The sequence below is a fragment of the Herpailurus yagouaroundi genome, unplaced genomic scaffold (genome assembly GCF_014898765.1).
Source record: "Herpailurus yagouaroundi ecotype Mexico unplaced genomic scaffold, PumYag 163, whole genome shotgun sequence".
Classification (NCBI taxonomy): domain Eukaryota; kingdom Metazoa; phylum Chordata; class Mammalia; order Carnivora; family Felidae; genus Herpailurus; species Herpailurus yagouaroundi.
Window position 1 is genome coordinate 14,765,102 of NW_024412404.1, and position 11,475 is coordinate 14,776,576.

General features: G+C 52.3%; 1 protein-coding gene across 1 annotated transcript in view; it reads left to right on the forward strand.

The window, feature by feature from the left end:
- The window catches only part of ZSWIM8 (zinc finger SWIM-type containing 8), a gene marked incomplete at its 3' end in the record, with an annotated part of 12,395 nt that extends 924 nt beyond the window's left edge, over positions 1-11,471 (forward strand). Inside the window, exons 2-21 of the mRNA XM_040485060.1 lie at positions 2,187-2,340; positions 2,574-2,668; positions 2,845-3,017; positions 3,193-3,300; positions 3,416-3,497; positions 3,628-3,748; positions 3,982-4,183; positions 4,330-4,505; positions 4,878-5,871; positions 6,632-6,763; positions 6,900-7,079; positions 7,191-7,374; positions 7,580-7,678; positions 8,239-8,363; positions 8,790-9,030; positions 9,130-9,288; positions 9,386-9,614; positions 9,784-10,073; positions 10,216-10,439; positions 10,962-11,471. Of these exons, the coding sequence (XP_040340994.1) occupies positions 2,187-2,340; positions 2,574-2,668; positions 2,845-3,017; positions 3,193-3,300; positions 3,416-3,497; positions 3,628-3,748; positions 3,982-4,183; positions 4,330-4,505; positions 4,878-5,871; positions 6,632-6,763; positions 6,900-7,079; positions 7,191-7,374; positions 7,580-7,678; positions 8,239-8,363; positions 8,790-9,030; positions 9,130-9,288; positions 9,386-9,614; positions 9,784-10,073; positions 10,216-10,439; positions 10,962-11,471 (4,478 nt within the window). The remainder of the gene's footprint in view (positions 1-2,186; positions 2,341-2,573; positions 2,669-2,844; positions 3,018-3,192; positions 3,301-3,415; positions 3,498-3,627; positions 3,749-3,981; positions 4,184-4,329; positions 4,506-4,877; positions 5,872-6,631; positions 6,764-6,899; positions 7,080-7,190; positions 7,375-7,579; positions 7,679-8,238; positions 8,364-8,789; positions 9,031-9,129; positions 9,289-9,385; positions 9,615-9,783; positions 10,074-10,215; positions 10,440-10,961) is intronic.
- Between the last annotated feature and the right edge of the window lie 4 nt (positions 11,472-11,475).

Genomic DNA, 11,475 nt, shown 5'->3' on the forward strand with positions numbered 1-11,475 from the left:
GTGTGTGTGTGTGTGTGTGTGTGTGTGTGTGTGTGTGTGTGTGTGTGTTGGAGTGATGGCTGGGAAATTCTGGGTTGGATACCATTAGCGACAGAAAGTAGATTTTTTTGTGGTTCATTTGCCTTAGTAATGGAATAGAAGAAAAAACTCCTCTGACTTGGGAATACTTACCTAGTTAAGCCCGCGGCAAGCCAGAAAATAGAAGAGAAGGAGGGTAGGGAGTGGATTGTGAAGAAGGGACCACTTGAGGCTTGTCACCCCCATTGCAAAGTGCATTGGGAGCTTCTTGTTAGGGGTGATGATGATCTCTGATTTTGGCTACACCAAGAAGGGCTTCCACTCATAGGAAAGTGGAGGTGAACTGGAGATTCCATAGTCACATAGGTTCAAATCAGAGGCTTGTTTCTTGTCCATATTGAACAGCTGTCAGAAGCTGGGACCACTGGATTAGAGCCTTAGATTTCTATCATCTGGGGCCTGGGGAAGAGTGTAGGAAACTGTCTCTAGAGTCTCCTTATGAAATGCTCTTCCTGCTTTGTGCTGTGAGTTTCTTTCATCCTGGGGTCTTTCAGTGAATTAACTGATTAGTGCTGTGAAGAATTTTGCTTTTATTAAAGGGGATTGAGGGAAGAGTGATGATAAGTGAAGCTCCACAGGCTCAAGACTTACCACATCCTTTCCCTGCCTTCCTCATGGCACAGTTTTTGTTCTGGGCCTCAATGCAAGCTGACTTTTTTCAGCAGTTGGGATTGTGATTGTACTCCGGCCATTCCAAACTCCTGTTTTCCAAACTTCCCTGCAGAGATTTCTAGCACCCTTTTGGGACAAAGAAGTGTACGTATGTCACTTGTTAGGAGTGGTAGTGTTCAACTTCAGTTGGAGAGGTAGCATATGTTCTGTGCACATACACCCACACATGCACAAAGATCATAGGCAGTTTCACAGTGGGTCTTCTGTGGTCTCTTTGCTTTTTCACATTTGCATGTGTGGGTAGCCTTGGGGCTTAGAGCTCCTTCACTTTGAGGGAAGTAACTGAAGTAATGTCGGTGAAAATTTTCAACATACTGGTATCTTCCTGAATAGGTTAAAATCTAGAAAAGCATGTCATTCCCCAAACCCGCTGCCATCCCGGGGTACTCTCAGTCTCTCACTTGTAAAATAAGGAGGTTAACTTTTTTTTTTTTTTTTTTTAAAAAGAGGTTTCTTTCAGCTCCATGATTTTCTGATCTGTCTTCTAATTTGACCAGCAATTTGGTGAGATATGTATGCAGTCTGTCACGTTTCACCTTTTTAAAAATTTATTTATTTTTGAGAGAGAGAGAGAGAGAGAGAGCAAGCAGGGAAGGGGTGGAGAGAGGAGAGAGAGAATCCCAAGCAGGCATCACACTGTCAGTGCAGAGCCTATGCGGGGCTTGAACTCACGAACCACGAAAATCTTGACCTGAGCTGAAACTAAGAGTTAGACGCGTAACGGACTAAGCCACCTGGGCGCCCCTCACCATTTATTGATTAAAACAGTGTGGGAAACCTTGAGTGGTAACTCCATCCTACTCCAGGTGTTTTCAGGAGCAGCAGCTAGGTTCCCTTGGGATAACCCATCTTCCTCCCCATTCCCCTTCCCAGGCTTCCAATTGTAGGAAGCCAAGGATCAGGTGTGCCAAGGGACATGCAGCCTCTCTTGCTACTGGAGGTCCCTCTCTTAACTCCTTTGGGCTCTGGCCTGTCTCCTTTCCTTAGTTAGAGGCCTAGAATAATCTAGAGAAAAAGGGATAGTAAAAAGCAGTTGGAGAAGAGAATGTCAGGGGAGAGACATTAACAATGTAGTATAAATATAAAGTGCTAGGTGTAAGGGAAATTAGATGCCAAGCCATGTGAGAGGGTTACTTGCTAGGATCCTGGAACACACCTGTTTGGCCAGGAGTTTCTGGGATATCTGTGGTATCTTCTGTTCTAGACCTTAGGTAGCAAGTTATGGGCTGCAGTTGGTTAGCTCCCCTCCCCCAGATGAAATCTTAAGAGTTGATGTATCCTAACAGGAGGGTCCCTTGGTTTTTCATCCAGATCTCCCTTTTCTTTCATAGTGAAGGTGGGGCCCAAGATGTTAGGCGCTGGCATTGGTGCCAGGTAATCATGACCCTTTTCATTTCCCCTTCTCTTTACCCTCACCTAAACCTTTGTTTCCAAAGATGGACTTGTGATCCCATTGGTGGAGCTCTCAGCAAAGCAGGTGGCATTTCATATCCCATTTGAAGTGGTGGAGAAAGTTTATCCCCCAGTGCCTGAGCAGCTACAGCTCCGAATTGCTTTTTGGAGCTTCCCTGAGAATGAAGAGGATATCCGGTGAGGCTAAAGGACTGATGGTGGGGAGTGGGTCCTGATATTCCACACTGTGTGCTGGGTTTCCTCCAGAACAAAGGAGATACTGTGTTTGGGGTTGTAGGAAGAAGACAAGGGGAGGAGTGCCTGGGATTTTCCCCAAGAGGGAGTGACACTGGGGAGAGTGTGTCCAGGGCATTGTGGTCTCTGACAGGTTGTTTGCTGAGTTGTGGCTGTGTCCTCTTCTTCACTCCCAGGCTGTATTCGTGCCTGGCCAATGGCAGTGCCGATGAGTTCCAGCGAGGGGACCAGCTGTTCCGCATGAGGGCTGTGAAAGACCCACTGCAGATAGGTAAGGGTCCCATCATGCCCTGTGGCACCCCCTGCTCTGCCCATCCCCTGTATTATGAGTTAAGGACCTACTGCAAGAAGCTGGAGCAGGTTGTTGGAATAACTGCAGGGCCAGGGTTGAGGGCAGAGAATTATGTCTTGATGGCTCTCCCTGACCATACCCATGTTTCTCCCCAGGGTTCCACCTGAGTGCTACAGTGGTGCCACCTCAGATGGTCCCCCCCAAAGGGGCCTACAACGTGGCTGTGATGTTTGACCGCTGCCGGGTCACTTCCTGCAGCTGCACCTGTGGGGCTGGGGCCAAATGGTGCACTCACGTCGTGGCACTCTGTCTCTTCCGCATCCACAACGTGAGGCCCTCCCAATTTATCCTGGCCCTATCCTACGCTCCATCCCCCCCTTCTCTGCTGCATGCCTGGCCACAATGTGAGCCTCCTCGCCTCCCTTAATCTGCCTGTCTTTCCCTTGCTCCAGTGTCAGCAAACCTTTTCCAGCTTGTTCTGTTTCTCTCTGTTTCTCCTTCAGGCTTCTGCAGTCTGCTTGCGTGCCCCAGTATCAGAGTCCCTGTCTCGGCTGCAGAGGGACCAGCTGCAGAAGTTTGCTCAGTACCTCATCAGTGAGCTCCCTCAGCAGGTGAGTGAGGTTGGGACACCCTTCTCCAACTCTAAGCTCCAGGACTGCATATTAGTCTTCATGTTAGGCCAAGGCCAACTTGGGTCACTTATGCCTTTGTCCCTTTCCCCCTCAGATCCTCCCCACGGCCCAGCGTCTTCTGGATGAACTCCTCTCTTCCCAGTCAACAGCCATCAATACAGTGTGTGGAGCCCCCGGTGAGTGTGGAGAGAAGGAAGGGCAGTCGGAAGAAAGCTGGTGGTGCAGAGCACCACTTACTAAAAGCTTGCTGTTGTCAGGTGAATCCAGGTCCCTATCTCTATGTAACTGACTACCTATCATCCCCAGACCCCACAGCAGGGCCCTCTGCCTCTGACCAGAGTACATGGTATTTGGATGAGTCAACACTCACTGATAACATCAAGAAGACACTACACAAGTTCTGTGGACCTTCGCCTGTGGTCTTCAGGTAAATTGGATCTCTCTGTGTCTGTGGTGGAAGGGAACAACCCTCAGGCTGTTAATCGATCCTTTGCTCTGTTAATACCTGTGCCTCAAGAATTTTTGTCTTAGACATCTTTTGTCTCCTACACTCTGTATTTTGGGTCAGGGCCTCTTTTGTGTCAAAGCCCTGGTGCACTTTCACCTGTCGTATGCAGCCCCATCTCAGAGTAATCATTTTCCACTCCATTACCTTCACAGTGATGTGAACTCCATGTATCTGTCTTCCACGGAGCCTCCAGCTGCTGCTGAATGGGCATGTCTGCTGCGCCCTCTGAGGGGCCGCGAGCCAGAGGGTGTCTGGAACCTACTTAGCATTGTGCGGGAGATGTTCAAACGGAGAGACAGCAATGCTGCCCCTTTGTTGGAAATCCTCACTGACCAGTGCCTCACCTATGAACAGGTAACCCTCCAGAGTTGGGTGGCCCCGCTGTGGTTCATTTTCTCCTTCCCTTAACTTCATTTACCTCTTGCTGACAGGGACACTGGGGAGGGCTGCTCTTCTTTTCTCCAAACTATTAGGTGCATCTCAGAGCTCTCTGTTTCCAGATAACAGGTTGGTGGTACAGCGTGCGCACCTCAGCCTCACACAGCAGCGCCAGTGGACACACGGGCCGTAGCAATGGGCAGTCAGAGGTAGCGGCCCATGCATGTGCCAGCATGTGTGATGAGATGGTCACACTGTGGAGGCTAGCTGTTTTGGACCCTGCACTCAGCCCCCAGCGGTGAGTCTCCCCCTAGGCTCATCACAGCACGGATATTGGGCCAGCCCAGGACAGTCCAAGGCCTCATATCATGTGCACATAGAAACGTACTATTCTTCTAGTCCTAGGGAAATGGGAGGTACTGAGCGTTAAGGTTACCAGTGATTTAGGCGTCCTTTTTCTGAGAAGCTCTCTTCCTTTCCTCCCTTAAATAGCTCCCACTTTCCCAAATACCTGAGTATTGGAGTGATGTGTATGAGCTGGCTCAAGAAGTTCTTCCCTGGGTCCCTTCCTGTACCCTCCTTCTGGGGGTTATGCCTGCTCTATCTCCTTCCATCCCTTCTCAGAGCAGAATGTAGCCCCCCAGCAACCTCCCCAACTTTGTTCCCACAGCCGCCGGGAATTGTGTGCCCAGCTACGCCAGTGGCAACTGAAGGTGATTGAGAATGTGAAGCGGGGACAGCACAAAAAGACCCTGGAGCGGCTCTTCCCTGGCTTCCGGCCAGCGGTGGAGGCCTGCTACTTCAACTGGGAAGAGGCCTACCCACTCCCTGGTGTCACCTACAGCGGCACCGACCGGAAGTTGGCACTGTGCTGGGCCCGAGCCCTGCCCCCTCGGCCAGGTGCCTCCCGACCTGGGGGCCTGGAGGAATCCCGGGAGCGGCCCCGATCTCTTCCTTCTGAGCCAGCTGTGCGGCCCAAGGAGCCTGGGGCCAAGCGCAAGGGATTGGGTGAGGGGGTCCCCTCATCGCAGCGGGGTCCCCGCCGCCTCTCTGCTGAGGGGGGAGATAAGTCTCTGCATAAGATGGGTCCAGGTGGGGGCAAAGCCAAGGCACTGGGTGGGGCTGGCAGTGGGGGCAAGGGATCAGCAGGCGGTGGGAGCAAGCGACGGCTGAGCAGCGAAGACAGCTCCCTGGAGCCGGATCTGGCTGAGATGAGCCTGGATGACAGCAGCCTGGCCCTCGGTGCAGAGGCCAGCACCTTTGGTGGATTCCCTGAGAGCCCGCCACCCTGCCCTCCTCCTGGTGGCTCCCGTGGTCCTTCCACCTTCCTTCCTGAACCCCCAGACACTTATGAAGAAGATGGTGGTGTGTACTTCTCAGAAGGGCCTGAGCCTCCCACAGCCTCTGCTGGCCCCCATGGCCTACTGCCTGGGGAGGTCTGTACCCGGGATGACCTCCCTTCCACAGATGACAGTGGCAATGGGCTCCCCAAAACCAAAGAGGCAGCCACTGCAGTTGGAGAGGAGGATGATGACTACCAGGCATATTATCTGAATGCCCAGGATGGGGCTGGAGGCGAGGAAGAGAAGGCTGAGGGCGGGGCTGGGGAGGAGCACGACCTGTTTGCTGGGCTGAAGCCACTGGAACAGGAGAGCCGCATGGAGGTGAGGGGACTCTGAGGGGACACTGAGGGTGCTCTTTCGCTACAGCTGGGAGAGGGGCCATCTGGCTCTAATTGGGAATGTCAGGACTGTAGTGAGGCTGTTAGAAGCCTTTAGCAGGCTCCTGTCTGGCCTCCCTGCCTACAGTCCATTCCTTTCACTGCTTCCATATTGATATTCCTGAAATGTCTGATTGTGTCCCTCTGCTGCTTAAAAGTCTTCAGTGGTTTCCCACTGCCCTTGGCATGACCTGTGAGGCCTCACTTGGTCAGATCTTTGTATGCTTTTTCAGCCTCATCTAGGCATTCTGCCCTTTCTACTGCAGTCCGTCGAACCATTCCTCTAGCTTGCCATGCTCTCTCTCGCATCCTTACATTTGCACAGATTGGCCTGTCTGCCTAGAATCTTCTTCCCTCACCTTTCCTGGCTAGCTTCTGTTCTTTCTGCAGGTCTCAGGTATCTTAGAGATCACTTCCTCTAGGAAGTCTTCCCTGAGCTTGCCCCTTTGCCCCAGGTCCCAGTGAAGTATCTTACTCACTTATGCCCCTCTTGGCCTTTCCCACTGGTAGCTGGCTTCACGCTGGTTTGTGCGTTCGTGTGTCTGTTTCTCTAATCAGACTATGAGTTCCTGTGGTATACCTAGGACCAGCATAGGGCCTAGCATATAGCAGGTACTCATGGGATGTTTGCTGCTTGAGTATGAATATGGTGTCCTGCCCCTGGAAGTTGGGGCTTCAACCTGTGTGGTGCCCGTCCTCTCCAGATATTGTTTGCCTGTGCTGAGGCCCTGCATGCGCACGGCTACAGCAGTGAGGCCTCCCGCCTCACTGTGGAGCTTGCCCAGGACCTGCTAGCCAACCCACCTGACCTCAAGGTAGAGCCGCCCCCTGCCAAGGTGAGAGACCCCCCATTGCCCTCTCCCCCCATTTATTGCTAACCCTCTTCTATGCCCCACCCCAAGTGAGAGCCTCCTCACTCCACCAAGATGAGTCAGACTCATATGTCTGCTTCCTTGTACTTCCCCTCTTTAGGGCAAGAAGAACAAGGTGTCTACGAGCCGTCAGACCTGGGTGGCTACCAACACCCTGACGAAGGCAGCCTTCCTGTTGACAGTGCTAAGTGAACGCCCAGAGCACCACAACCTGGCCTTCCGAGTTGGCATGTTTGCCTTGGAGCTACAGCGGCCCCCAGCTTCTACCAAGGCCTTGGAGGTCGGAGGTTCCATCAGCCTTGTACTGCAGTCTCCTCAGGGACTCCTCAGAGACTTACAGCTTGATCTCTACTGAAGTGTTAGGGGTCTGAGTTTCTTCCTGTATCCTTAGGTGAAGCTGGCATACCAGGAGTCTGAGGTGGCTGCCCTGCTCAAGAAGATTCCTCTGGGTCCAAGTGAGATGAGTACCATGCGGTGCCGGGCAGAGGAGCTTCGGGAGGGGACACTCTGTGACTATCGGCCCGTTTTGCCTCTCATGCTGGCCAGTTTCATCTTTGACGTTCTCTGTGCTCCAGGTATGGTGCGTGACTCTACTCGAGTGGGGATCTTGGGTAGGAGTAGTTTTCTCTAAGGAGAAACCAAGAGGCCCAAGGCTCTGAATTATCCTTAGGACCCATCAGGCAACTTCATGAGTGGTCTGGAATGATGAGGGTCTTGGGTTGCCTACATTTCATTCTTTCCAATGACACTTCTTTCTGCCTTATTCCACCTTTCATCCAGTGGTTTCTCCCACGGGTTCCCGGCCACCAAGTCGTAACTGGAACAACGAGATGCCTGGGGATGAGGAGCTGGGATTTGAAGCAGCAGTTGCTGCCTTAGGTGAGTCTGGAGTATCTTGAGCACTTCTGTGAGCTAGTTGGCCCAGGCCTTGAAGGGCATGAGACATGGTCCCTGTTTGAAGGGGTGGTATGGTAGTGGGACAGCCAGAATGTGACATGTTTGAACCAGGTAGTACAGTCAAGAATTTAGGGACAAAAGGTGTGCTATGGCACACAAAATGTAAGAAAAGGATTCAGGAAGGGTATAGAATACGGAATGTAGGTCAAAAGATCAGTTAAGTTTTTGGTAAGGGGACAAAACACCATGAATAAAGACAGGGACCATCAAGTAAGTCTTAATGAGGGCAAGGAGTCAAACTTCCTTGAAGTGATGGGTATGCCATGAAGGTAGAGTGGGCCAATTATGAAGGTCTTAAAAAGCAGATCAGAGCTAAGGCCGGATGTAATAGGCAATTGGGACCTTCCACGGGGGATGTGGGTTGGACCAGGAGAACTCCTTATCTCACATATGCTGGTGGCTGGGCAGCCCTGGCCTGTTCACTTTGGCTGTCTTGGGAGTTATGGCCATTCTCAGTCCCTATGAGACCCTTCTTCTCACAGGTATGAAGACAACAGTGAGCGAGGCAGAGCATCCCCTCCTGTGTGAAGGCACACGTCGGGAGAAGGGTGACCTGGCACTGGCACTAATGATCACTTACAAGGATGATCAAGCCAAGCTCAAAAAGGTAGGGACTGAAGTACTAGGATTTTGACAGGCAGAGAGCAAAATTTTACCCTTTCTCGGAGGATTGCAGTCCAATGAGGAAAGGGCTATACTGCCCATAGGGGATAAGTGGAAAATCTTGGGGACACTTGATAAAGAATAAGACCAATGGTTCTCGTAGGAGTGCTTGGGCAGGGGATGAAAGAAAAGAAGCAGTTACTCATTTATTTCAATATTTACTGAATATCAGTGTAGTCAGTCCTGTGTTAAGTGTTAGGATATCAAGATATGTAAGCCGGTGCCTATCATCCAGGAGGTTCTCCTATGGTTGTGACTGGGGAAGGCTTCCCGAAGAGGCAGTATTAAGCTGTTTCAAAGAGAAAGTAAGGTAATAGAAATAGAAGTCAGGATATAAAGGGCATCCTGTCACTGCTTCTCTCTTCTTCAGATCTTAGACAAACTCTTGGACCGAGAGAGCCAGACGCATAAGCCCCAGACACTGAGTTCATTCTACTCATCCAGCCGCCCAGCCACAGCCAGCCAGAGGTCTCCTTCAAAGCATGGGGGCCCATCTGCCCCAGGGGCCCTGCAACCACTGACCTCGGGCTCTGCAGGGCCTCCTCAGCCAGGGAATGTGGCAGGGGCTGGGCCAGGCCCCAATGAGGGCTTCACAGAGAAGAATGTGCCTGGTGAGGTGGGGGCACTGGGCAGGGGGGGATGAATGGTATGGATTCATGTTGGGGTCCCCTTTCCTTGGCTTATCCCAATGTCCTATTTTCCCCACCTAGAAAGTTCCCCACATTCTCCCTGTGAGGGCCTCCCATCTGAGGCAGCTTTGACCCCAAGGGCGGAAGGGAAGGTTCCCAGCCGCCTGGCACTTGGCAGTCGTGGAGGCTACAATGGACGGGGTTGGGGCTCCCCAGGGCGGCCTAAGAAGAAACACACAGGTATGACAGCCTGTGGGATGACATGGAGGGAGGGATTTCCTGAAGTGTGAATTCTGTAACTTCTAGCTTCTGAGACTGATTTGTCTTGGGGAGTTAGGCATGGCCAGCATTGACAGCAGTGCCCCTGAAACAACATCGGATAGTTCCCCCACCTTAAGCCGGAGGCCACTTCGAGGGGGCTGGGCCCCCACCTCCTGGGGCCGAGGACAGGACAGTGACAGCATTAGCAGCTCTTCCTCGGACTCTCTGGGCTCCTCATCCTCCAGTGGAAGTCGCCGGGCCAGTGCCAGTGGAGGGGCCCGGGCAAAGACCGTTGAAGTTGGCAGGTCAGTGGAAGAAATACTCCTCTCATCTGGCCCACCCTCAGAGTCACATCCCTGGTGTAATCCAACTATTGTTCCCCCAGCGACACCACTTATCCTGCTCTTTCCTGCCTACCTGGACACCCATTTCAGAGAAACCCCAATCCCCGTCCCTACCCCATTGCCCCCTCAGGTACAAGGGCCGACGTCCCGAGAGTCATGCCCCCCATGTACCCAATCAGCCATCAGAGGCAGCTGCACACTTCTACTTCGAACTGGCGAAGACGGTGCTGATCAAGGCAGGGGGCAACAGCAGCACTTCCATTTTCACACATCCATCTTCCTCAGGGGGCCATCAGGGTCCTCACCGCAACCTGCACCTTTGCGCCTTCGAGATTGGGCTTTATGCCCTTGGCCTGCACAACTTTGTTTCTCCCAACTGGCTCTCACGTACTTATTCTTCGCACGTTTCCTGGATTACAGGTAAACCAAGTATCTTGATTTGGGAATGGGTTGGGGATTAATTGATAGAAATGAGAGTCTTATCCTTGTGGAGTTACTGATCTGATAGAAGACACCATACTAACCACCCCCCCCCCTTTTTTTTTTTCTCCTTTCCTTGAAGGTCAGGCAATGGAGATTGGTAGTGCAGCCCTGACTATACTGGTAGAATGCTGGGATGGACACCTGACGCCCCCTGAGGTTGCATCCCTGGCTGACAGGGCATCACGGGCACGAGACTCCAATATGGTGAGGGCAGCAGCGGAGTTAGCCCTAAGCTGCCTGCCTCATGCCCATGCATTGAACCCCAATGAGATCCAGCGGGCCCTGGTGCAGTGCAAGGAGCAGGTATATCTACAGGCAATCTGGGGACTTGCTTTCAGGTATCTAGGAAGGGACATGGGGAAAACTAACAGCCCAGCTCGATTTCCAAATCTTAAAGTTCACAAATTTTCTAGTTTGTGCTATTATGGTGACACTTGACATATTAATGCACTTTCACATCCATTACTTCTTTTGCCTTACGACTCTGAGGTTAGGATTATTCCTGTTTTATAGATAAGGAAATGGAGATCTATAGGTTAGGGACCAAGGTGGTCACCAGGTTGGAATACTTGGGGAAGGCCTTGGGGAGATGGTGGGAACTGGATGGGAGGGAGTGGCTAGGTTAGTTTGGAACTGGGACTGTAAGTAGTTTGGAACTGGTCACCAAGTGTTTGTTCAGTGTCTGTGTGAGGCATTCATTGCTCTGACTCTGACCTCTGATGCCTCCCTGGGAACCAGCCAACTCAGAGGAAGATGTTGGAATGTCATTTACAACCATGCCTGAGTAAAGCCCCTCCCCTTAACTTCTGTGCCCCTTCCTTCCAGGATAACCTGATGTTGGAGAAGGCCTGCATGGCAGTGGAAGAAGCGGCTAAGGGTGGGGGTGTATACCCTGAAGTGTTGTTTGAGGTTGCTCACCAGTGGTTCTGGCTATATGAGCAAACAGCAGGTGGCTCATCCACAGCCCGTGAAGGGGCTACAAGCTGTAGTGCCAGTGGGATCAGGGCAGCTGGGGAGGCTGGGCGGGGGCTGCCTGAGGGCAGGGGGGGCCCAGGCACTGAGCCGGTTACAGTGGCAGCAGCAGCAGTGACAGCAGCAGCCACAGTGGTGCCAGTCATCTCAGTGGGGTCCAGTTTATATCCAGGTCCAGGACTGGGGCATGGTCATTCCCCTGGCCTGCACCCCTACACTGCTCTACAGCCCCACCTGCCCTGCAGCCCTCAATACCTCACCCACCCAGCTCACCCTGCCCACCCAATGCCTCATATGCCCCGGCCTGCCGTCTTCCCTGTGCCCAGCTCTGCATACCCACAGGTGAGACCAGTGTTTTGTTGGGGGG